The sequence below is a fragment of the Entelurus aequoreus genome, linkage group LG19 (assembly GCF_033978785.1).
Source record: "Entelurus aequoreus isolate RoL-2023_Sb linkage group LG19, RoL_Eaeq_v1.1, whole genome shotgun sequence".
NCBI lineage: Eukaryota > Metazoa > Chordata > Actinopteri > Syngnathiformes > Syngnathidae > Entelurus > Entelurus aequoreus.
Genome location: NC_084749.1, coordinates 28,713,492 through 28,741,131, shown reverse-complemented (window position 1 = coordinate 28,741,131; position 27,640 = coordinate 28,713,492). Strand labels below are relative to the sequence as shown.

Sequence of the window (27,640 nt, the reverse complement as noted above, 5' to 3'; positions counted from 1 at the left end):
TTAAACAATTACATATGCAGTTTGAGTAGGATGTGCGTGCACATACTGAATGTGTGTGTGTGAGTGTGTGTGTATGTGTGTGTGTGTGTGTGTGTGTGTGTGTGTGAAGTCACCTCCCAGACTGTGTGCATGGCCTATACCCTGTCTGTTGACATCCATGTCTTTGTAACGTTGTTTGTTTCCATGCGTTTGTCACAGCGTGTCTGCTCAGCTACTTACTGCAGATTGCGTCAGCCTCATCAGAACCATCTGCACACTCCTGTTCTCCATCACAGCGCCACCTAGCGGGAACACACTGTCCGTTTTTGCAGGCAAAGTCTGTGGTTGCACATGTCTTCTTGGCTGTTGAGACAAGGGGAAACACATTAATGGGTGTGGAGCTCAGATGATTGAGTTAAATACATGTATTTAGCCATTGGATGTGACGGACACAATGTTAAGTGCAACTTGTGTTATATATAACGAAAGATATGCGACAGAACACCAGAGAGAACTTTTCTGATTCACCTATCCTACTAACAGTGAGTGTCCTCTGCAGTGGGCTTTTGTGGTTTGCATAACAGTGCTTTTTGGTACCAAAATCTGTAACTCTGACAGAATAAATACACCAAAAACAAATGCAGAGGACGGTGGTTCTCAGGAAGATATAATAAAACCCTGAATCAATCACAAATGCCTTCGTTCTAAAGTTAGTTTGCAAAACGAGAGAAAACTGATTCATTGGCGGACGATAATTACGAAAATTGAACTTTTCTGATGCTGACAACATTGGCACTTATTTCATGGTTTTGGACTTTAAAATGATGTATCCAGGTAAAATTGACCTCAAAATAGACAGTACTGATTAGGGATGTCCGATAATATCGGACTGACGATATTATCGGCCGATAAATGCTTTAAAATGTAATATCGGAAATGATCGGTATCGGTTTCAAAATGATCGGTATCGGTTTCAAAAAGTAAAATTCATGACTTATTAAAACGCCGCTGTGTACACGGATGTAGCGAGAAGTACAGAGCGCCAATAAACCTTAAAGGCACTGCCTTTGCGTGCCGGCCCAATCACATAATATCTACGGCTTTTGACACACAAGTGAATGCAAGCCATACTTGATCAACAGCCATACAGGTCACACTGAGGGTGACCGTATAAACAACTTTAACACTGTTACAAATATGCGCCACACTGTGAACCCACACCAATCAAGAATGACAAACACATTTTGGGAGAACATCCGCACCGTAACACAACATAAACACAACAGAACACAACAGAAGGTGTTCTGGGTAAATACCCAGAACACCTTGCAGCACTAACTCTTCCGGGACGCTACAATATACACCCCCCCCCCCCCCCCCCCCCCACAAACACACACCTCAACTTCGCCCCCCCCAACCTGGGGGGGGCATGTTAAAAAAAATAATGCACTTTGTGACTTCAATAATAAATATGGCAGTGCCATATTTGCACTTTTTTCCATAACTTGAGTTGAAGTTGTTCTCTTATTTTGGAAAACCTTGTTACATTGTTTAATGCATCCAGCGGGGCATCACAACAAAATTAGGCATAATATTGTGTTAATTCCACAACTGTATATATCGGTATCGGTATTGGTAATTAAGAGTTGGCCAATATCGGAATATCGGATATTGGCAAAAAAGTCATTATCGGACATCTCTAGTACTGATTTAAGGCTTCTTTTCTAACGAGTTTCAGCACATTTTGGAAAGCCTACTTTCAGCTCCACGACACGGACAGGTCTGCTTCAGCCTTCTCACGCCACCTTCTGGACTGGGGGCAATTTTGTATTGCATAATTTGTGTTTAGGTAGCATCTTTATCCCAATTCAAGATATTGCCAAGCAACATTTTTAAAGGAATTAGCAAATATGGCTTCCAGATGCATTGGTGCAGGTTGTAGCAATACAACAAAGGAGGAGGTTAGCCTTCGTACATTTCCAAATGATGGGAATATAAGAGAAAGTATGGATCTCTCCAGTCAAATTGATGCACGTAAAATGAGACGGACTAAGCGAGAGGAGTGTAATTTGCAGTGATCGTTTTAATAATTCTGACTTTGAAGAAGAAGGGTTTTGGTCCAAAAAATGTATGGATAAATGAAAAGACTCAAGCTAAATGCAATCCCAAAAATGAGGAGCACCCTCAAATGGGAAAAGACTGAGTCAGAACCTGCGTAATATTAGAGAAAGAAGAGAAGACCCAGAACTCAAAATTATGTTTGATATTTTGCATCCTCTTCTACTAATGTTTTACTCAAGATGCTTGAGGAAATGCTGAAAGAGCATGAGGAAACACAAGCTACGGTGGAAGAGGAGTTGGAAGAGCAGGCACGTTCGGAAATGGTGATTGTTTTTTTATCGATTTGCTCATAATGTTGATATCAGTTTTGAAGTAATCATGGACCAGATTGACACAAACATGCAATTAAAACAATATTAGTATTGCATGCCTTTATCCGCACTGTCTAGGCGGGAAAATGGGAATTGTTATTCTATCCATTCATCCATTTTCTACCGCTTTTCCCTTTTGGGGTCGTGGGGGGTGCTGGAGCCTATCTATTTGTTGGTATATTAATTTATACATACCGTATTTTAGCTATATTTTGATTAGAATGATGAATGAAAATGTTGCCTAGAGTTGTGTCATTGTAAAGGTCTGCATAGGTGCAACAGCATTTGACATTTGCTGTTCTTTATCACAAAGTTTAGACTGATTTCAGCCAAGTAATGAACTACATGTTGCCTCTCCAGCTTCATGGTGCAATTAACCTTTAAATTACAAATCTTCTAAACGATCGATTAATCAATTATTACACCCATCCCTAGCTAAAAGACTTGATGAATACGCTCTAATGTATAGACACTCAATTGAGGACCTATTTCAGGCAAGTTGTAATTTACACACATGTTGTTTTCTACATTCTAAGTCATGAGTAGTAGCAGTGTGGGTCTAGGAAGGATACGTTCATGGAAAACACAGAAAAGACAGAGAAAAATGAGAGACGAAAAGAACTGAGGGGCGGAGGAAAAAAGTATGAGAAATAACAGGAGATATGGATTGTCCTTCACATTGTTGTGATCTGCAAAGAGCTAAAAACCGCCGCATGTCAGGAAAGAATGACACAGGCCGTTAATCAGTGAGCGGAGTTTGAACAGCCATGAGTGCGCGGAGAATACTTGAAAGTCCACATGCAACGGTGTGAGTGCATTCGTCTGTGTGAAACAGAGTAAGGTGGACAGATAAAATATTGGTCTTGTGAAGAGATAAAAAGCCCCTTCAGTTTCTCAATAGGCAGGAAATTATTCAGGAGAAAAGACCAGAATACAACAACTACATTTAACACAGGCTGTGAATACAACATTGTCCCCCATTTTTCCTTAAAAGTCGATGTTTCAGGTGTGTATCAAAACATTTGTTTCATTGGCGATATCGTACGATTGAGTCTACTTTGACCCAAAAACTGACATTTTTTGCATTTTATATTTTCCATCATTGTCAAGTCACTTCAATTTGAAGGTTAGAGGGCGGAAATTTGGCCAAATAGTTTTGAATAAGTTTTTGCAAATGTATTCTAAATTTATAGATGTATCGATAATCATTTAATATACACTTAGACCCTTTTCCCCATTTTGGTTGCCATTGACACCCATTGTAAAACATATATTTCAATATTCTCAAAAACCTGACATCTTATAGTGCTTTTACCACAAATGCTGAATGGAAACGTCTCCCTTCGAAATACGAGGAAAAATTGTTTTGGGTGTAATTACACCTCTCAACCCTAGTTAATGCGAGAGACATATTATTCATACAGAGTGTTTTTGCATTGTTGTTTATTTAAATTGAAAAATCTGCCAACAAACGATTGAAATGCAGTGATCAATGACCGTGGTGGGTTGGTTTTGCTACAGTGAGGTGTGTGAATGTGTTTATGAAGACATTTTCTGTAGATTGTGTGTATATGTGCAAAGGCACCACATATTTTTTTGTGTCTACAGTCCAAACACATAATTTCCCCATTGTGAGATGATTACAGTCATCTTCCATCCATCCATCCATTTTCTACTGCTTGTCTCTTACGGGGTCGCGTGGGGGTGCTCAGCTGCACACGGGCGGAAGGCGGGATACACTCTGGACAAGTCGCCACCTTATCCTAAATAAACTAGATGATGAGAGATGATGTGGTTATCTAACTTGAAATGCATAAAGTATTCGTTATTTACTGTACTTTAAAACAAACGTTCAGTTTCACCAAAAATATTGATGCCATTATTTATTTTTCTTTGTTATTTACTAGGGGTGTAACGGTGCACAAAAATTTCGGTTCGGTAAGTACCTCGGTTTAGAGGTCATGGTTCGGTTCATTTTCGGTCCAGTAAGAAAACAACAAAACATACATTTTTGGGTTATTTATTTACCAAATTTGCAAAATCTTCCACTAAAAATATTTTTCTTAGTGGAATATTCGATGTGAAGTAATCGGAACCTTGGATAGGTCATTAATTCATAATAACATTGATTTTGATTCAATATTATGTTTTGAGCAATGACAGTTTGAAAGAAAAAAAAAACAGCTTTGTTTTATTAGTCAACCTAGCAACTTTTTCTAAAGTACATTTAACCTTTAAGCTTTTTATTCCACTTTTGTTATGTTTTTGTTTATTTTAATAGTATTTTTAGAATGTGCCGTGGGCCTTTAAAACATTAGCTGTGGGCCGCAAATGGCCTCCGGGGCACACTTTTGACACCCCTGCTATAGATAATAAAAAAATTTAACCTGATAAATCTATGGATAAAAAGCAGAGCCTGGTGGCGCATGTGCGTTTATCATAACTCTCGCTCTCTCTGTCTCTGCCCCTCCCTCACTAATGCTGCTGCGCGCACAATTTGTTTTGTTTTTAACCCTTTCTCAACCCTGAACGTACATTGAAAATACACGCAACCCTAACTCGAAATGCCGGACATTTGAGGCAATTAAGAAATTCCGCCCTGACAGCTCCGCAAAAGAGGACATGTCCGGTGAAAAGAGGACGTATGGTCAGTCTATCTTAGCCCGTTAGCTGCTAGCATGCCGCTAACGGGCTACGATAGACTGACACGTTAGTGTGTTGTGCCAAGTGTTACGCTACTTAATATGTCCGTGTGGAAACTCGTTCGGTACACCTCGGAACCGAACCGGAACCCCCATACCGAAACGGTTCAATACAAATACACGCACCGTTACACCCCTATTATTTACCTTTGCGTGCAAATGTGAATATATTTTGTGTGTGTGTGTGTCTGTAAAAATTACAAAAAATGACTAAAACCTTTTAGCAGAGTGCATCAACGAGCAAACCCTGCAAGTAGAAAAAAAACATGCTTTCTCAGAGCCAGTGTTTGTATAGCTCCTCTCTTCATTCATTGGACGTGAGACTGAGAAGGTTCATGCAGGGGAATGTTTGAAGTAAGATAAACTTGTCAAAATTTCCGTCAGCTCATTATAGTCAAATAATGGACTACAATGCAAAAGGGGCTGTGGAACACTTAGACCAGGTAAGCACAATTATGCTTCAATTCTTTGTTATTTTATTTATGTTAGTCTAAATAGTAGTGTATTGTCTTTATTTATATGTTGGCTAGTTGTGGATTGGTTTTTTGGTATTCTTAGATACCAGAGGAAAGGAAGGAGGAATTTTTACTATCACTGTCACTGTATAATGTATCATTATTTGAAATAAAGTACATTGTTTTTGTATCAAAGCAATAAAAGGATGTTTTTCAACTGATGTAATCTGATCTTCTTTTGCAGGTCTGTGCCACTTACTTCTGCCACTGAAAGTAACGCAGGTGGCCCGCAAGATATACATGTCATGCTACAATGCATATGTACTTTTTACGTCTGTGGATCGTAAATGGAACAGCACCAGGTGCTACAGGAGCCGTCTATTTTTGGAGGACGTTGGGAGAGCGCTCATTGCCCTAGCAGTGGAGAGGAGACGGCGTCTCCCGAGGGAACAATGAATGTTTGTTCTTGCCTGATGGTAACGCAGGCAGTGCTTCTTGTGCCTCCTGCACAAAGGAATGGCGAACTAGTGCACCAAATGTGAAAGGTTTATTTGTAAACAGCAGAAGAAATCTGTCTGTGACTTTTGTTAATAAATACAGTATAAGTATCATTGTATAGCTCACGTTGAAAGTGTTGTTCTGTTCATGTTCTCTTGTGTTCAAATAAAACTGATGGTTTGTGTTTTTGTTACCATGTTTGTTGAGTTTTTGGTCAATTGATATTGCATCACAATCAGTGTTACGAATTATTACCATTTCAAGGGTGCTGATATCTACAGTGCATCCGGAAAGTATTCACAACACTTCACTTTTTCCACATTTTGTTATGCTACAGCCTTATTCCAATATGAATAAATCCATTTTGCCCTCAAAATACTACAGACAATACCTATATTGACAATGTGAAAAACTTATTAAAAATAAACACCCCCCGCGACCTCGAAAGGGACAAGCGGTAGAAAATGGATGGATTAAAAATAAACGTAATAAAAAAATTAAAAAATCACATGTACATAAGTATTCATAGTATTTGCTCAATACTTTGTTGATGCACCTTTGGAAGCAAATACAGCCTCAAGTATTTTTGAATACGATGCCACAAGCTTGGCACACATATCCTTGGGCAATTTTGCCCATTCCTCTTTCCAGCATCTCCATCAGATTGGATGGGAAGTGTTGGTTGTCATCTAGGATGTCTTTGTACATTGCTGCATTTATATTTTCCTCTATCCTGAATAGTCTACCAGTTCCTGTCACTGACAAACATCCCCACAGCATGATGCTGCCACCACCATGCTTCACAGTAGGGATATTATTGGGCTGGTGATGAGTGGTGCTTGGTTTCCTCCAAACTCGATGGCTGGTATTTATGCCAAAGTGTTAAATGTTTGTCTCGTCAGACCAGATCATTTTGTTTCTCGTGGTTTGAGAGTCTTTCGGGTGCATTTTGGCAAACTTGTTACTAGGTAATGGCTGCCCCCTGGCCACTATACCATACAGGCCTGATTGGTGGATTGCTGCAGAGATGGTTGTCCTTCTGGAAGGTTCTCTTCTCTCCAAAAAGGAATGCTGTAGCTGTGACAGAGTGACCATCGGGTTCTTGGTCACCTCCCTGACTAGACTAAGATGAATGCAGCAATGTACAGAGACATCCTGAATGATCAATCAACACTTCCCATCCAACCTGACGGAGCTAGAGAGGTGCTGCAAAGAGAAATGGGAAAAACTGCCCAAAGATACTGAAGGTGTGCCAAGCTTATGGCATCATATTCAAAAGACTTGAGGCTGTAATTGCTGCCAAAGGTAAGTATTGCCAAGTATTAAGCAAAGGCTGTGATTTGTTTTTGTTTTTTTATTTGAATAAATTTGAATTAAAATAACACATCTTTATGGGGTATTTATTGTCTGTAGAATTTTGAGGACAAAAATTAATGTATTCCATTTTGGAATAAGGGTGTAACATAACTACATTTGGAAAAAGTGAAGCCCCGTGAATACGTTTCGCATGCACAGGAATGTCAAATATTCCACTTTGCAAAAACAGAATAAAACATAAAAGCCATTTTAAAAATAATAAAACCTTAATATGTATGTGTAGGTCTGAAGCTGCTGAAAAATGTGAAACGTTTAAAGTTGAATAAAAAAATCCTATATAAATAACTTAACACTTTTATGAGTGTTTTCAGCTAATAAGGGATAGTGTACGTTTTTTGGAAAAAACGGTCATTGTTCCAAAATAATAAGGGATCAAAACTAGTGTTGTTATGAATCATTGACCTATTATAGGCTTTAATTACCACATCTGAAGTTTCCCAATTTCCAACTTGTTTTTGGAAATATTGCATATTTTGTGTTTCCCATATTTAGTTCCCTTTTTTTTTCTTTTTTTTTAAGAGCATAAAACATACAAAAAACATTTCAAATATATAAAAACGTTATATCTACAGATAGTTTTGTAGCAGTTGAAGAATGTAAAGCTTTTAAATTAAAAAAATATGTATACATATGATTTACACACGCATGTCCGTTTTTTGTCTCTTATAAGTTTAACATCGTTTTAAAATTAGGTCGACTCAAGGGTTAAAGGCACAACTTACAGTTCCACTAAGGGCCTGATTATATAAAAAAACAAAAGAAAGAAAGCACAAATGTAAAGTTTTTTTTGTTGCTTTTTTACAAATTAAACTTTATGGATCTATGTATCTTGTATCTTGAGTGACACAGCATGTACATATATAATGTGCTCCGTGATTGCACGTCTTTCAATTTCATCAGCTGTTTGAACAGGAAGAACAATGACAATTCTACTTTAAGAGCTGCTTTTAATAGTTTGTGTTTGAAGACGTGTAAACAAGAGCCATTTTTATTTTATTTTCTCATGTAAACAGCACCTGACGGGTTTGATTATAAATATATGTACCGTATTTTTCAGACTATAAGTCGCAGCAACAATTGGTACTATACTCAGGAGCGACTTATGTGTGAAATTATTAACACATTACCGTAAAATATCAAATAATATTATTTAGCTCATTCACGTAAGAGACTAGACGTATAAGATTTCATGGGATTTAGCGATTAGGAGTGACAGATTGTTTGGTAAACGTATAGCATGTTCTATATGTTATAGTTATTTGAATGACTCTTACCATAATATGTTACGTTAACATACCAGGCACGTTCTCAGTTGGTTATTTGTGCGTCATATAACGTACACTTATTCAGCCTGTTGTTCACTATTCTTTATTTATTTTAAATTGCCTTTCAAATGTCTATTCTTGGTGTTGGGTTTTATCAAATCAATTTCCCCCAAAAATGCGACTTATACTCCAGTGCGATTTATATATGTTTTTTTCCTTCCTTATTATGCATTTTCGGCCGGTGCGACTTATACTCCGGAGCGACTTATACTCCGAAAAATACGGTACATAAAACACAGAAAGAATGTAGCAAAGTTCCATTTTTTGACCAGAAAAAAAAACAGGATTTATGAACAGTGCTACCTCAACATAAGAATGTTTTGAGATAAGAGGTAACTTGTATGCTTTAAGTTGCAAGCAAAAATGTACAAGCATCGCTGCCATTAGTTGGCTTAGCAAATGTCACAGTCAACTCTGTAAGATCCACCCAAAACATCTGGTTACTTGCTCGTATCAACATATAGTTAAAGATGGACATAACTATACATTCTAGCCATTGAAGGGAGAAAGTGAGTGTGAAGGACAGTGCTGAGAAGTGGATGATATTTATTGAATTAAAGAAATAAATCATCAAAAACAAGACCCGGCGAGTAAATACTGTATATTATCATACCATTCTTTCATAAAACTACTGTAGTTGTTGCATTCCATACATTTTCTTTTTTCATAGAATATTTCCTATCTAAACGCTTTTTAATTTTTAAAGACATGTTACATGTTAAAATTTAATTCCATTTCATTTCAATGTGCGATGTTGACTCCGTCGCAGTAAAAATTAAGCACACAAACTGAGCTACTACTGTATTTACTTATTACAATGACCTTGTTAAAAACGCCATGTTTGATATTTGACACAATAAAAAAAACATCAACGTAATGTATTACATGATAACGTAAGGTGAGCATGTTTCTTCTCTTACACGGAATGGCCCTTAAGACGTTTGCTGTGCCGTTCTTTTCCTGGTGCCAACCAAGCAATAAATTAACTTTCTTTTCCAGGCTTCAGAAAGAAAATAAGAAGTCAAATACAGCCAATCATTCATTGGACAAAGGCAGAGAATTGCTCAAAAAAGACAAACGCTTCATGTAGAAAAGATAGCAGTGAATTCTGAACATCCTGGTTTCACAATGCAATAGCTGTCATCTCCTACTTGTAAACAACTACTTCACTGCGGTTATACGGTCTCTCTTGTGTGTGTCTGCACACTCTCATAATACATCTGTTTACACCTTCACTAGAGACATGTATCTGTTACTTGTTTTAAAAAAACACACACAATTTCTAACTTCTACGAGAAATAAGGAGAGTCTTTGTTTTGCTCACTTTGCTTTGTTGGGAATTAATGTTAGGAGCTGACACAAGCTGTTTTGTAGAATAATCATCCACATTTTGCAGTGGATTTTAAAAGTGCAGTGAATTTTGATGCAGTATTTAATACATGAATAGTATGATCAATCCACACACAAACTGGCTCAAAGAAAATCCTTAATTATGTTCGATACCTGGTAGCACACTAACTCTCATCACATGACCCCTTGAACCAATATTGGTGTTCAATGTGTGAACCAAGAACACTACCGCACTGTACTGATAGGCGCATCAATGGATTGGTTCAGGTCTGGTGACGGCACATTGACTTGGTTTAAAAATAGGAATATTTCATTAAAAGTGGCCAAGCTAGTTTAAGGTCAAAGGTCATATACCAAAGTTTCCCCAACATGTAATTGATTCTGGTGGTCTGACACAGCAAAATAAAAGCCGCCACACCTTAAAACTGAGAGGTTTTATTTTACATGAACAATAATTTAAGTAATTTAAAGAGATGTCCGATAAATGCTTTAAAATGTAGTATCGGAAATGATCGGTATCGGTTTCTAAATTATCGGTATCGGTTTCAAAAAGTAAAATGTATGACTTTTTAAAACGCCGCTGTGTACACGGACGTAGGGAGAAGTACAGAGCGCCAATAAACCTTAAAGGCACTGCCTTTGCGTGCCGGCCCAGTCACATAATATCTACGGCTTTTCACACACGAGTGAATGCAATGCATACTTGGTCAACAGCCATACAGGTCACACTGAGGGTAGCCATATAAACAACTTTAACACTGTTACAAATATGCGTGACACTGTGAACCCACACCAAACAAGAATGACAAACACATTTCGGGAGAACATCCGCACCGTAACACAACATAAACACAACAGAACAAATACCCAGAACCCCTTGCAGCACTAACTCTTCCGGGACGCTGCAATATACATCCCCGCTACCCCCAACCCCCTCCCCCACACACACACACCTCAACCTCCTCATGCTCTCTCAGGGAGAGCATGTCCCAAATTCCAAACTGCTGTTCTGAGGCATGTTAAAAAAAATAATGCACTTTGGAACTTCAATAATAAATATGGCAGTGCCATGTTGGCATTTTTTTCCATAACTTGAGTTGATTTATTTTGGAAAACCTTGTTACATTGTTTAATGCATCCAGCGGGGCATCACAACAAAATTAGGCATAATAATGTGTTAATTCCACGACTGTATATATCGATATCGGTTGATATCGGAATCAGTAATTAAGAGTTGGACAATATCCGTATATTGGATATCGGCAAAAAAGCCATTATCGGACATCTCAAGTAATTTATAAACCTACTTTATAAACCTACTATTGACTAGTGATTATGGATGGGAATCGAAAAAAACGGCTCTTGTTCAGAACCGCTTTCCAGTTGATCAATTCCTTGGAATCGCTTGCCATTCTTTCCACACGATTCCCTAAACGGACCCTGCGGGTAGGGATGACGGCATTGCGCAATGTGCGTAGTGACGTCAGACAGCAACATGGCGGTGCCCGGGCAGAAGAAGCGCATCGAAGTTTGCCAACATTTTACAAAAAAATGTTGCAACAGCGCTACTTGTAAACATTCCAAGGTTGCTATTTCGTCAAAGGGAGGACATACGAGCAATATGCAGAAACATTTGAACATACAGCATGCAATGAATGTCGTGTTTTTGAACCGCGCCGATCTCATCCCAGGAAGCAGCAATGATCTGGCGTAAATACAACAGGTACTAATACTGTCTATAAAGTTTGATCATATTACGCCTATACTGGCTCACCTGCACTGGCTTCCTGTGCACTTAAGATGTGACTTCAGGGTTTTACTACTTACGTATAAAATACTAAAGGGTCTAGCTCCATCCTATCTTGCTGATTGTATTGTACCATATGTCCCGGCAAGAAATCTGTGTTCTAAGAACTCCGGGCTTATTAGTGATTCCCAGAGCCCAAAAAAATTCTGCGGGCTTTAGAGCGTTTTCTATTCGGGCTCCAGTACTCTGGAATGCCCTCCTGGTAACAATTAGAGGTCCTACCTCAGTAAAAGCGTTTAAGTCCCATCTTAAAACTCATTTGTATACGCTAGCCTTTAAATAGACCCCCCTTTTAGACCAGTTGATCTGCCGTCTCTTTTCTGCTCTGCCCCTCTCTCCTGCGTGGAGAGGTTATTAGGTGACCACAAATGTTGCGCTAGCTGTTCCAAAGTCGGGACCCGGGGTGGATCACTCCTCTGTGCATCAGTTGGGGACGTCTCTGCGCTGCTGACTTGTCTCCACTCAAGATGATCCCCTGCTGGCCCCACTATGGACTGGACTCTCACACTATTAACTAGGTCCACTCGACGTCCATTGCACCGGTCGCCCTATATGGTATAAACTCATTACATGCAAAGTGAGATATATCAAGCCTTTACTTATTATCATTTTTGATGATCATGGCTTACAGTTTTGTTTTGTTTTAAAAAAAAACAACATTTTCTTGGATTTAAAATTCAAGATTTTCATAATCTGTAAGCAATAAACATCAACATTGTATTAAAATAAAGCTTGAAATATCTTGTGTTGCAAGTTATGACCGTGTCCCTCGGGAAGTCCTGTGGGGAGTGCTCAGAGAGTTTGGGGTATCGGACTGTCTGATTGTCGCGGTCCGCTCCCTGTATGATCAGTGTCAGAGCTTGGTCCGCATTGCCGGCAGTAAGTCGGACCCGTTTCCAGTAAGGGTTGGACTCCGCCAAGGCTGCCCTTTGTCACCGATTATGTTCATAACTTTTATGGACAGAATTTGTAGGCGCAGTCAGGGCGTTGAGGGGATCCGGTTTGGTGGCTGCAGGATTAGGTCTCTGCTTTTTGCAGATGATGTGGTCCTGATGGCTTCATCTGGCCAGGATCTTCAGCTCTCACTGGATCGGTTCGCAGCCGAGTGTGAAGAGACTGGGATGAGAATCAGCACCTCCAAATCCAAGTCCATGGTTCTCGCCCGGAAAAGGGTGGAGTGCCATCTCCGGGTTGGGGAGGAGACCCTGCCCCAAGTGGAGGAGTTCAAGTACCTCGGAGTCTTGTTCACGAGTGAGGGAAGAGTGGATTATGAGATCGACAGGCGGATCGGTGCGGCGTCTTCAGTAATGCGGACGCTGTATCGATCCGTTGTGGTGAAGAAGGAGCTGAGCCGGAAGGCAAAGCTCTCAATTTAACGGTCGATCTACGTTCCCATCCTCACCTCTGGTCATGAGCTTTGGGTTATGACCGAAAGGGCAAGATCACGGGTATAAGCGGCCGAAATGAGTTTCCTCCGCCGGGTGGTGGGGCTCTCCCTTAGAGATAGGGTGAGAAGCTCTGCCATCCGGGAGGAGCTCAAAGTAAAGCCGCTGCTCCTCCACATCGAGAGGAGCCAGATGAAGTGGTTCGGGCATCTGGTCAGGATGCCACCCGAATGCCTCTCTAGGGAGGTGTTTAGGGAACGTCCGACCAGTAGGAGGCCATGAGGAAGACCCAGGACACGTTGGGAAGACTATGTCTGGCCTGGGAACGCCTCAGGATCCCCCGACAGGAGCTAGACGAAGTGGCTGGGGAGAGGGAGGTCTGGGCTTTCCTGCTTAGGCTGCTGCCCCCGCGACCCGACCTCGGATAAGCGGAAAAAGATGGACGGATGGATGGCCAGTTATGAGCCAATGTCATTATATTAGTTTCACCTTGTATATATAAACAAACCTTTGGACGGTATATTTGCTAGGCAGATGACAAAGATTCTTAAAAGTTTTAAAATGTTACGAAATGTTACATTCTTGTTTAATTTCCACGTGTTTTATTTTGTTATATTCTACAGAAAATTGTTTTTTAATTTATTTTCAAAAGTATTTTTCTATGCCATGTGCCTCTTAAGACCTCACTATTGGCTTTGTAAGGTCATGTTAGCTCTAAACAAAACTGATGCAAATCCATCTTTTTGTTATCGTTTTTTCCCAAATAAGAATTGATAAGTGAACCAATAAAGAAACAAATTGTTAAGCGGAATCAAAAGGGGAATTGGAACCGGAAACATCTTACTAATTCCCATCCCTACTAATGATGCACAAAAACTGTTTGAAAAAAGACTTTGATCACCGAAACAGCACTGCTAAAACAGGATGTTGTGATGATGTAGGCAAGACGTAAGAGAGGGAGCATGTCTGCATTGTGGACGTACTTTAATACATCAAAGATATACACAATGTGCAATGCGCAAATATAAAGAGGATTGGAGAAGTCTCTAGAAACTTAGAACATTCTCAAAAAAGTGCAGCCTGTGTTGTTACATTGTACTAAAAGGAGCAACAATTGGAAAATAGAGCAAAACTGTATCGGAAAAAATGTAGGTTAATACTAATAACAGATTTGATTTTAAATGTATGTATGTTTTTTAAGTATTTACTGTATATGCATCAACACGGATTAAACAAATTACATGATCTACATGACATCCTGTTAAACACGGACACACAACACTTTTAGCCACACCCACATCGCACATCGCCATATGTATAGTGTAAGTATAGTATAATGTACGTCCATGATTAGTTTTTTTCCTTATATCAGTGCATCATGCTTTCAGTCGTGTTTTAGGATTTCATTGCAAATTTTATTATAGAACAGGCACAACCCCCAAAACAATAAATACGGTGATTTTAAGCATGCATCCATGGCCTCATATCAAAGATGGACTGAGCAATGCAAAAGCTGATGCTGACTGATTTTAATGTAAATGAGCCAAAGGCCTTCTTGGTGATGTCAGGTACTCAGACTTGACCCGCATTGATTTACTAAACAGTCAGACATCGATATCATCACTGTTACACACATAGACAAAAACATAGCTAGACACTTCCTCCCCTTTGCCCCAATTCCAACCCGACACTTCAATCACATCACACAATCAGACATGTATTCCCCTGAGCTGGGTCATCGTTTTAATGAACAGCTATCAATCGGAAAAACAGCCCACCCCACACACACTAAAACCGACACTACATCTGCACGTTGACTGAACAAAGCTCAGCACAGATGGCTGAGAGAATACGGAGGGTGGTCCTGTCTTTAAATGCTGATGTGTGACAGCAGTGAATATCGTAGTATTGAGAATCACTGGCGACAGTAAGAATTAGGGACGAGCGATACGGGCCAAAATCTATATTGCAAAATATATTGCATTTTCTAGCAATAACATATATCACAATATGGTTATGAATGTTCTCATTCATCCAGGTCATTGTCATCTCAGGGCATTCAATCAATCGCAACTGGACTCTTTGGTTTGTCTTGGAAGACGTTTTGCTGCTCATCCGGGTAGGCTTCATCAGTTCGTGCTCATAGACTTTCATACTTCTGTTAAAATGTAAAACATTAGTTTTGGGCGAGACTACAAATTTCGGTATCAATCCAATAAGAAGTTACAGGGGCGGTAGTGGCCATACCAATGCTGATATTGATACTTCCAATTTTTAAGATCAGTGAACGATTACATTTTTGATCACCATTATAATCAGAAATAAACGAAGGATGGCGGTGTACAATATTAAATATTTATTTGATTATTCCCCTTATTTTATTTAAAGCCAATCGCCAGAAAGACCGCGTCGCACACAGGAAGTGACGTCAGAAAGAACGCGCCACAGCCAGCTTCATAATAAAGCGGTTTTGTTACTCGGAGCTAACCACTGGAAATATGGAGGCGAGTCATCTAGACATGCCCGTGTTTCTCCTTCTACATGTACAGATGCTTGTGGAAATCACACATGAATACCTTAAGAGAAAGCGATTGCAGCTATTTCGGATACAACACTTCTCAGACGGCAAGAGAACTTTCCAACGTCTAGGTCAACTGTGATTCTACTTACCGAAAAACTTTGTCCATTTGTCGCAGGTGAGACAAGGAGAATGCGGGCTCCCGCGATGTGATAAAAAAAGGTAGCGTGTGCTTTGTATTACCTGGCCGTCAAGGGAAGACTGCGGAAAACACCAAATTATTTTGGACTGGCAAAGCAGACGGTATCAGTTATTGTCCGCCATGTATGTCGCGGACTCAACGTCTAGGTCCAGAGTATTTAAGTCACCAAAAACAAATGAACAATGAAGGTGAAGGCAAAAGAGTGAGGAGTGTCCTGACCAGATATCTAGATCCCTAGATTGATTGATGTAAAATGTTCTTTATCACATTGTTTACTTTCACGTGTCCATCAAAGATTTTATTAATTTATGATGGCTCAGGTGTGATTCACTACAATAGGGCCCCACAGCACACTGGATTACAGTTAATTGAAATACCACAACACTGGATATTGTTCAGATAAATAAAATTTAATCTAAGAATTTACACACAAAGCAACACTGGAGGTGACTATGGCGTGCACATTTCCCGCGCATGCGTACTACGTCGTGTTGCGCCGGCGGATGGAGGGGGGGAGGGGGTCTTAAACGACCATTGTGTGTGTGTGGACAAGGATAGGTGGGATTTACCCTGGATAACCTTAGTGTAAAAGGGGCCTTAGAAGCGGCTTCGTACTTTGGAGGGACATTAGCAGTAGAGATGTCCGATAATATCGGCCTGCCGATATTATTGGCCGATAAATGCTTTAAAATGTAATATCGAAAATTATCGGTATTGTTTTTTTTATTATCGGTATCGTTTTTTAAAAAAATTTAATTAAATTATTTTTAAAAATTAAATCAACATAAAAAACACAAGATACACTTACAATTAGTGCACCAACCCAAAAAACCTCCCTCCCCCATTCACACTCATTCACACAAAAGGGTTGTTTCTTTCTGTTATTAATATTCTGGTTCCTACATTATATATCAATATATATCAATACAGTCTGCAAGGGATACACATGATTGTGCGTGCTGCTGGTCCACTAATAGTACTAACCTTTAACAGTTAATTTGACTCATTTTCATTAATTACTAGTTTCAATGTAACTGTTTTTATATTGTTTTACTTTATTTTTTATTCAAGAAAATGTTTTTAATGTATTTATCTTATTTTATTGTATTTTTTTTTTTTAAAAAGGACCTTATCGATTGATTGATTGATCTTCACCATACCTGGTTGTCCAAATTAGGCATAATAATGTGTTAATTCCACGACTGTATATATCGGTATCGGTTGTTATCGGTATCGGTAATTAAGAGTTGGACAATATTGGAATATCGGATATCGGCAAAAAAGCAATTATCGGACATCCCTAATAATAATGTGTTAATTCCACGACTGTATACATCGGTATCGGTTGATATCGGTATTGGTAATTAAAGAGTTGGACAATATCGGAATATCGGATATCGGCAAAAAGCCAATATCGGACATCCCTAATTAGCAGCACTCGCTAGCGAGGATGCATTTGTTGCAGTCAGATATTTGTATGACACGGCATTATGATGATATAATGATAGTATTAAACGCTCTATCATGATATAATGATAGTATTAAAAGCTCTATGATCAGCAAAATGTTTATCATTGATATCGTATATTGTCTATATCAGGGGTCACCAACCTTTTTGAAACCAAGAGCTACTTCTTGGGTACTGATTAATGCGAAGGGCTACCAGTTTTATACACACTTAAATGAATTGCCAGAAATAGCCAATTTGCTCAATTTACCTTTAACTCTATGTTATTATTAATAATTAATGATATTTACACTTAATTAATCGGTTTAAAAGAGGAGAAAACACGAAACAAATGACAATTAATTTTGAAACATAGTTTATCTTCAATTTTGACTCTTTAAAATTCAAAATTCAACTGAAAAAAAGAAGAGAAAAACTAGCTAATTCGAATCTTTAAAAAAAAAAAAAAAAAAAAATTTATGGAACATCATTAGTAATTTTTCCTGATTAAAATTAATTTTAGAATTTTGATGACATGTTTTAAAAAGGTTAAAATCCAATCTACACTTTGTTAGAATATATAACAAATTGGACCAAGCTATATTTCTAACAAAGACAAATCATTATTTCTTCTAGATTTTCCAGAACAAACATTTTAAAAGAAATTCAAAAGACTTTGAAATAAGATTTAAATTTGATTTTACAGATTTTCTAGATTTGCCAGAATAATTGTTTTGAATTTTAATCATAATAAGTTTGAAGAAATATTTCACAAATATTCTTCGTCGAAAAAACAGAAGCTAAAATGAAGAATTAAATTAAAATGTATTTATTATTCTTTACAATAAAAACAATAAATTTACTTGAACATTGATTTAAATTGTCAGGAAAGAAGAGGAAGGAATTTAAAAGGTATATGTGTTTAAAAATCCTAAAATAATTTTTAAGGTTGTATTTTTTCTCTAAAATTGTCTTTCTGAAAGTTATAAGAAGCAAAGTAAAACATTAATGAATTTATTTAAACAAGTGAAGACCAAGTCTTTAAAATATTTTCTTGGATTTTCAAATTCTATTTGAGTTTTGTCTCTCTTAGAATTAAAAATGTCGGGCAAAGCGAGACCAGCTTGCTAGTAAATAAATAAAAAGTAAAAAATAAAGGCAGCTCACTGGTAAGTGCTGCTATTTTTAGAACAGGCCAGCGGGCTACTCATCTGGTCCTTACGGGCTACCTGGTGCCCGCGTTGGTGACCCCTGGTCTATATCGAGCAACCTTAGTAAGAATTGTGTCACATTGCCTCCATCTTATTTAACTCTTGTTTTATTTTCCTTTTTTTTCTTTCTTCAGAGTACTTGAAATCATAGTTGGACCCATGTATTAACATTGTACAAATATATAGTGTACATCTGAAGCTTCCAGTCTGCCTGCAGAGGTCAGGAGACCCCTCTCATTACAGACTGCAGATGAATGACACTCTCAATGACCTGCAAGTCCTCATACATAGAATGCAGACATACACACACCGCACACACACACACACATGTCCCACTGGGGCCATAGAACCAAATAAACTGGGGTAGGGGGCTACATTGTGCTATGAGTCTTCCCCTTCCCCCATATTACTCTCTCATGCATTAAACAATATTATTGGTGTTTGAAAACATGTTCTCTCATGATAGCATTCTTAAGTTTGACAGTGTGAATATTAATTGAAAAACAATTACCCCAATGCTTTTTTATTAAATAAAAATTATTAATAATGTTGATGTAGGGAGCAATTTTATTTGCACATCCTAACAAGCTCTCTTGATAACAAAACAGTTATATTTCTATAATTATGCATTGTGTCATTTTTTAGTGGAACTGGCAGAAGCAAGGGAGGTTTTAGCCCCCTCTAAAAAACAAAAAAAAATGTTTTTAACAAGCAAACAAATGTTCCTGCTGGTTGTATGAATTGACGCTCACTGTGAGCCTTGTAATTCCTCTTTGCTGTACCATCGCCATTCATGTCCCAAACTGCACACACGCAGCGCACTGCTGGTCAAATTACCACTGGGCTTATTATCAGAAATCATGCACCTGCTGAATGGATGGGCAGTGTGTGTGTGGGGGGTGGGGGGGTGGGGGAATCCCACTGAGCATCAGCAGACAAAAGAGAGAAAGAATGATCTTTATGCTGACAAGAAAAAAAAAAAAAAAGCTTTAAAATTCCAAATGGCTCGAGCTTGGAAGCAATAGGGACCCCTGGAAAGGTCACCAGGCATCAGAGAATTTGTGAATTATACACACACACACACACAAAAAAATCATTAAGCATTCCTGTTTGAAACAGATTCAAAGGATGCTGCAGAAGGATTTTTTTCCAAGGTGAAAAATACAAAGGGAATCTGCTACAAGCTGCTACTTTGCATACCTTAGGCTTGCCAGAGGTGAGTGTGGATCTGTGATTGTTGTTTGTGACAAACTGACCCCGCCTCTTTCTGATCTCTTTGTTGCACAACAAAATGTTGTGCAAAGGCTCCATTTTTAGTCTTCTCTGCCACGCTCATTTGATCGTTCCTTAGCATCGCCTCTTCTCTTCACATTTTGGCACACCCTCTCTCTCCTGCACTCCCTCCTTTGTTTGCTTGGCAAGTAGCCAGGTGGACTTTCCTTTGTCTGCTTGTTTATTAATGCTAAGGTTTAAAAATACATTTCAAGAATATATTGGATGAAGGAATTACGTTTAGCATGAAAGATACCCACTCAATTTGTATGTAATGTAAAAAGAAGGAGTGTGTTGCCTTTAACAGAGGCTCCCCTTTACATTATTATTTAATATTTGGTGCAAAATATTGGTGAACAATTTAGATTAGTATAGTTTTTTCACCAAATATACAATTTCGATGACATTAGTATAAGGTTTTACCTTATACCAGTATTAGTATAGTACCGCAATACTAATTAATCATATTCGGCTCTAAAAAGTACCGGTCCCCCACCCGTCGTGTCATGTAGACCAATGTTTTTCAACCACTGTGCCGCGGAACACTAGTGTGCCGTGGGATACAGTCTGGTGTGCCGTGGGAGATTATCTAATTTCACCTATTTGGGTTAAAAATATTTTTTGCAAACCAGTAATTATAGTCTGCAAATTATGTGTTGTTGTTGAGTGGTCGGTGCTGTTTAGAGCTTGGCAGAGTAACTGTGTAATACTCTTCCATATCAGTAGGTGGCAGCCGGTAGCTAATTAATTTGTAGATGTCGGAAACAGCGGGAGGCAGCGTGCAGGTAAAAATGTGTCTAATGCTTAAACTAAAAATAAACAAAAAGGTGAGTGCCCTTAAGAAAAGGCAATGAAAGTTATGGAAGGCTATGCAGAACAAAACTAAAACTGAACTGGCTACAAAGTAAACAAAAACAGAATGCCGGACGACAGCAAAGACTTACTGTGGAGCAAAGACGGCATCCACAATGTACATCCGAACATGAAATCACAATCAACAATGTCCCCACTAAGAAGGATAAAAACAACCGAAATATTCTTGATTGCTAAAACAAAGTAGATGCGGGGAATATCGCTCAAAGGAAGACATGAAACTGCTACAGGAAAACACCAAAAAAAGAGAAAAAGCCACTAAAATAGGAGCGCAAGACAAGAGCTAAAACACTACACACAGGAAAACAGCAACAAACTCAAAATACGTCACGGCGTGATGTGACAGGTTGTGTCAGTACACCTACTTTGAGACAAGAGCTATATTGATGCATGCTTGGTTATGCTTTCAATTCATATCCAACAATTGCGACAACAAATTTTTACTGTCAACTGAGTTTCATTTTTTAATGATTTCTGCTGGTGGTGTGCCTCCAGATTTTTTCAACGCAAAAAATGTGCCTTGGCTCAAAAAAGGTTGAAAAACACTGATGTAGACAAGCATGTTCCGCAGTGCACACACACACACACACACACACACACACACACACACACACACACACACACACACACACACACACACACACACACACACACACACACACACACACACACACACACACACACACACACACACACACACACACACACACACACACACACACACACACACACACAGAGAGTACTTACAAGCAGACAGTGTGTAGACAGAAAAGGGAGAACGAACAAATTTTGGCTTAATAATTGACGATAAAGGTGAAGTTTTAACACTGAAACACCCTCAGGAAGAGGTGCTTTAAGACATAGCTAGCTAGCTAGCGGCTAATACCCATCCGCAGTCAGCAGTGATATAACCACTTCTAAATCACTAATCCTTGTCTCAATGGTGACTAGTGAAATACATGTATTTCAAATCTTATCACTGTAGGACGAGTGGTAGCTGTACATGCTTCACTACACATCACTGACCAATAACATTGATGAGATAAATCAAGATTTCACTACGTCCGATTATTAATTCTGACAATCATCCTGACTTAGAACACACTGCCCCCATGTGAATGAAGTGAATACTTAGTCAACAGCCATACATGTCACGCTAAGGGTGGCCGTATGAACAACGCCAACACTGTCATAATAATGTGCCATATAGTGAAACCACACTAAACAACAAACACATTTTGAATTCCCAGAATTCCCTGCAGCATTAACTCTTCCGGAATGCTACAATATAAACAAACGCCATTGGTGGATCTACACCCAACATCCACTGTAATGATACCAAGTACAATAGCGTATCTAGTCGATACTACTGTGATTACATCAATAAATATTAGCATCGCAAAATCTTTTTTTGTTTTTTTAAAATTCATATTATGTTTATAAACTCAGGAAATATGTCCCTGGAGACATGAGGACTTTGAATATGACCAATGTCTGATCCTGTAACTACTTGGTATTGGATCGGTTATCCGTAAATTTGTGGTATCATCCAAAACTAATGTAAAGTATCAAACGACAGAAGAATAAGTGATTATTACATTTTAACAGAAGTGTAGATAGAACATGTTAAAAGAGAAAGTAACCAGATATTAGCAGTAAATGAACAAGTAGATTAATCATTCATTTTCTACCATCCATCCATCCATCCATTTTCTACAGCTTATGCCCTTCGGGGTCGCAGGGGGCGCTGGAGCCTATCTCAGCTACAATCGGGCGGAAGGCGGGGTACACCCTGGACAAGTCGCCACCTCATCGCAGGGCCAACACAGAACACTTGTCCTTAATAATTTTGACAAAATAATAGAATGGAAAATAACACAATATGTTACTGCATAATATGTTCACAATTGTATTTAGTCTTTGTTTACTTATTACTAAAAGACAAGTTGTCTTGTATGTTCACAATTTTATTTAAGGACAAACTTGCAGTAAGAAACATATGTTTAATGTACTCTAAGATTTTTTTGTTAAAATAAAGCCAATAACAATATTTTTTGTGGTTCCCTTTATCTACAAAAGTACCGAAAAATAACGAAATGCATTTTGGTACCGGTACCAAAATAATGGTATCGGGACAACACTACATTAGTGTCACTACTAGTCTTGCAACAACCTACTACACAAACAAGTCAGAGCAGACTGATCAGTGGGTTTCATTTTAAAATCTCAATATCCTTAACAACGGTCAAGGCTAGAGCTGCACAAAATAATCGGTTAATTTAACTTAAAAAAGATTTAAAAAATAGTTCTAACCACCGAAATTAAAAAAGAAAAAGGTTCCAATGAGGCAAGTATAACCGTAGTGTGCTGTATGTGGGTAAGGGTGAGCAAATCAAGCACCCCTGTTCCCATACTTGCCATGCAGTAAGCTGGCGTCGACCCTGTGGGACTTCTTTACTTTCTGCGTGATCTTTGCACAAACTGTTCTGCAAACAATGCGCAAAGTGGGACAAAAAATCAGGCCTCAACACATCAAAACGTATCAGCTACCTGCAGCGCCAGCATCGCTACAACAGTCTTAAAAGCCTGTTGGGCTGTTAAAGAAACTGCCCCATAGCCAGCCACAAAGAAAAGCCTGGGGCTTGTTCTTATCCCCACTGTGTTTGGAAAAGTACAAAAAGTTTGCCAGAGATGACCCGAGGGCTAAAGCCAGTTGTGATTTTATCTTGGAAATGATGGTGCTAGACGACCGGCAGCACATTTTTTACAGTTGATACTGGCTTTTGTCAGGACTCAATTTACAGGTACAAGTGTGCACAAACTACAGTTAAATCTAAATGTAAAAAATAACAGTAATCGGTTAATGATGCTGAAAAGCAGGAAGTTATAGTGATCGGTTTGAAAAAAAAAGTGTCTATTCCCATGATTTACTATATTTTTTTTGGTTGTAGCTTTTATGAAACCATTATAAACAACACATCTAGACTAGTGGTCAAAGTCACCATTTACAGTAACTCGAGAAAAAAATAGTCATAGTTAAAGTACCACTGATAGTCACACATTCACTAGGTGTGGTGAAATTACCCTCTGCATTTGACCCATGGGAGGTGAGGGGAGCAGTGAGCAGCAGCAGCAGCGGTGGCCGTGTTCAGGAATCATTTTGGTGACTTAACCCTCAATTCCAACCCTTGATGCTGAGTGCCAAGCAGGGAGGTAATTTTTATAGTATTTGGCATGACTCGGCCGGGGTTTGAACTCACAACCTACCAATCTCAGGGCGGACACTCTAACCACAGGGCCACTGAGCAGGCCTAGTAGGTCCCAATCAACTTTGTTGACCTCCGATCTTAGCTGATTTTGAGTCCTGATGCGATACTTCACATTTGATTACAGAACTGAAAATGTTTTACAGCAAATAACTAAAGTAAACACAATTTTAGAAAGTTTATCTTAATACATTTAGAATTTACTAGTATTAGTATGTAGGAAAAAAATCTAAATATGACCCCTTTACATTGACACTTTAGCGGTGAGCTTCTTGTGTCGTCCTGCGCTGTGTGTGCGTAGCGTGCTTAGCCATTCCTTTTTCTCAAGTGACTATTGCCATGTGGACATGGAGAACATTTATTTAATCTTATCATCATTCGGATTAGAATGATACTGTGTACATGGACCCTAAAAAATAGATTTGATTATGACGTGCATTTTCATGCATGATACCTTAAAAGGGGAACTAATTACAACGAGTGTTCACTTCCACAGGAACCACATGGGTTAGCCTACTCTATACAGTATTTACAACCTTACTAGTGTTCACTTCATAGCCACAGATGGTTCATCTAGTTATTGGCATTATTTACACATTAGTTTGGTTCATTCACACATTACTTTGACATGTTTGCTTTGATGGCTCTGACATGAGCCTTCCTGGCAAATTTCTGAGCAGCTTACATTTTCCTTTTTGTTTCTGCTTTTGTGGATTCTGCCTTGGATTTTACACCCAATTTCTGTCTCTTTGACTCTCTTTCCACTTCTAACTGCTCCAAATGCAAAAATCACAAAGAGTACAAACAATGTTTATTATATAAGCTAATTTTCTTTATCTGAATAGTGTCATTTTCTGTGGTCTGGATTATGTTTTGTTATTTTTTGTTAGTTATTGGACTCTTTTAGTTCCTGTTTGCGCTTCCTTGTTTGTTTTGTCACCATGGCGACTCATTAGTTTTCACCTGTCTCATATGTTGGAGACACGCACCTGTTCTAATGATGAGACTACTATTTAAGCCTGACGTTGCCAGTTAGTCGGCCTGGCGACATTGTTCATTTCATGTTCTGTACATTGATTGTTTCATGCTCTTTCCTTGCCATAGTTTGATGCTCGTTCCATGCCTGGTCAAAGTAAGTTTTGTTTATTCATGCCACAGTTAGCAAGTTTTTTGTTTCATGTCCATAGTTTATGCTAAGTCTTAGCTTTTGTATCCTGCGTTAAGTTGTGTCTTCGCCTTGTGCACCTTTTTGTTTTCACCTTTTTTGAATCAAGATTAAATCATGTTTTTACCTGCTTGGCTTGTCCAGACTAGTCCGTTTGCTTCCCGGGAAAACAATCCTTGCAGTAAACTGCGTAAAACTCCACGTCATGACAAATAGCCATTTGTGATTTATAGCATGGAATAACAAATATCTTTCAGTCGTTTTGTTATGTTTCAAAATGATTCAACTATTCAATGTCAAAATATAAACAGCAGAAATAATTAACAAAATGTGAGCTAGTGTCTTGTTCTAAAACACCAATGAAAATGAAATTTAGCAATTAGACAGGCTATACTGTAGCAAAAGTCATCACATGTCTGCCACAATCATCCATCCATCCATCCATTTTCTAACGCTTGTCCCGTTCGGGGTCGCGGAGGGTGATGGAGCCTATCTCAACTGCATTCGGGCGGAAGGCTGGGTACACCCTGGACAAGTCGCCACCTCATCACAGGGCCAACACAGATAGACAGACAACATTCACACTCACATTCACACACTAGGGCCAATTTAGTGTTGCCAATCAATCTATCCCCAGGTGCATGTTTTTGGAGGTGGGAGGAAGCCGGAGTACCCGGAGGGAACCCACGCAGTCACGGGGAGAATCATGTGTGTTCTTAAATGTGTATTCCACGTCTTCCATGTTGAGAGTAGTTTTGATTTGGGCTTACATACAACAAAAATGAATGTGTTGTGCATTGTTTTATCCAGGCGCATACATTTGTCCAAATGTGGCCAACTAGACACATTGTGGGTTTCCTGGATGTCGTCTACATCGCTAAAAAAAAAATCTAAGGAAGAGAATCCCTTTGCCATCTGCACACTAGTTTTCTTTAAATATATAAATTGCCCGCTTGAATATTGCCTCTTCTCTTCTCCGACTCTCTCGTCATCATTTGGGATGTCTGTTGTGATTTCCCTTCCTGGTTCCATGACCCGCCCTATCTTGCCTCTGATTGGCCGGTCGGTAATATTTTGCCCTAATTTTAACCAATCGTGAATCATCATAGTAAACTAACCTACCAATCATGGATTTTCTTATACATAAACCAACCATCATCATTGACGTTTCCCGTATATTTCGTCCTCTGCCCGTGGAGTTGCTTCGCTACATAGCTTCGATTTTTAAGTTAATCATTTTTAATAAAAAAATCGTAGTTTTTACCACTGGATTATCAAAAACCGTACTCATTATGGGAAAACCGTAGTTATTAGCAGGTATGGCAAAGAGACGGATCAAGATTTTAGCACACATTGTAGGTCGGAAAAAAACGGGAAATAATTGTTTATATTTTTACAGAGATAAAAAAGACGGATTTCCGGCTACAGACGGAAAAATCACATGCCTGACATAGCCAATGATACTGAACTAAGTTTATTTTTCATGGTGTCTAGGATCTTAAAAGCGTTTTCGCACTGTAGATAGAGGACACGTTTGTCACAGCTTGCGCTCAAATTCAAGCTTGTGTTCTGGCACAACACACACCCTCCTGAAATCCACGCAACTCTTGCATGTGTTTAGCAAGGAATATAGAAATGTAATTGTGTCTTCTTGAGTTTGAATCACTTTTGAAGGAATATTTTGCATCAGTACATCTTTAACCATGAAAGAACTGGGACACAGCTATAGTAGAGATTGTCTAGCCTCGGCAGTTCATTAGCCGATCGTTGATCAGCTAAAAAAGGCAAATATCGTTTCTGATCCGATCTGACGATCAAGACATCTCTAGTAACAAGTCATTAAAAACACACAGATCACCGGCCTATTCCTAAACTTAATCACAGAATCACTTGCAAGAAACAAATAAACAAACTGACCTGGATTTAGCTGTGGCTCAGCATCACCATGGTCATGGATGACCTAAAGTAACCTTCCTGTGTTTTTCTTAATCATTGTGGGCATAAAGGGCATGTTTGGGATATAACAACGCTCCCACTTCTTCCTGCTGCATGTTTCCCAGTCACCTAGGTGTATCCAGGGTTACCCCAAGCCACCGGAATACAAATACACACACACACACACACACACACACACACACACACACACACACACACACACACACACACACACACACACACACACACACACACACACACACACACACACACACACACACACACACACACACACACACACACACACACACACACACACACACACACACACACACACACACACACACACACACACACACACACCACACTAGCCTGTCTTCTATCCGGATCCGCAGTGTCCCACACCAACTCTCTTCAATAACAGACCGTCTTATTGACAGC

At 38.9% G+C, this 27,640-nt stretch overlaps 1 protein-coding gene across 8 annotated transcripts in view; it reads right to left on the bottom strand.

Annotated features, from left to right (window-relative positions):
* lrp8 (low density lipoprotein receptor-related protein 8, apolipoprotein e receptor) overlaps positions 1–27,640 on the bottom strand; it is a 410,737-nt gene that overhangs the window by 238,073 nt on the left and 145,024 nt on the right. For all 8 annotated transcript variants that reach the window (XM_062028225.1, XM_062028222.1, XM_062028224.1 and 5 more), the window contains exon 3: positions 220–342. In XM_062028225.1, the coding sequence (XP_061884209.1) occupies positions 220–342 (123 nt within the window). The remainder of the gene's footprint in view (positions 1–219; positions 343–27,640) is intronic.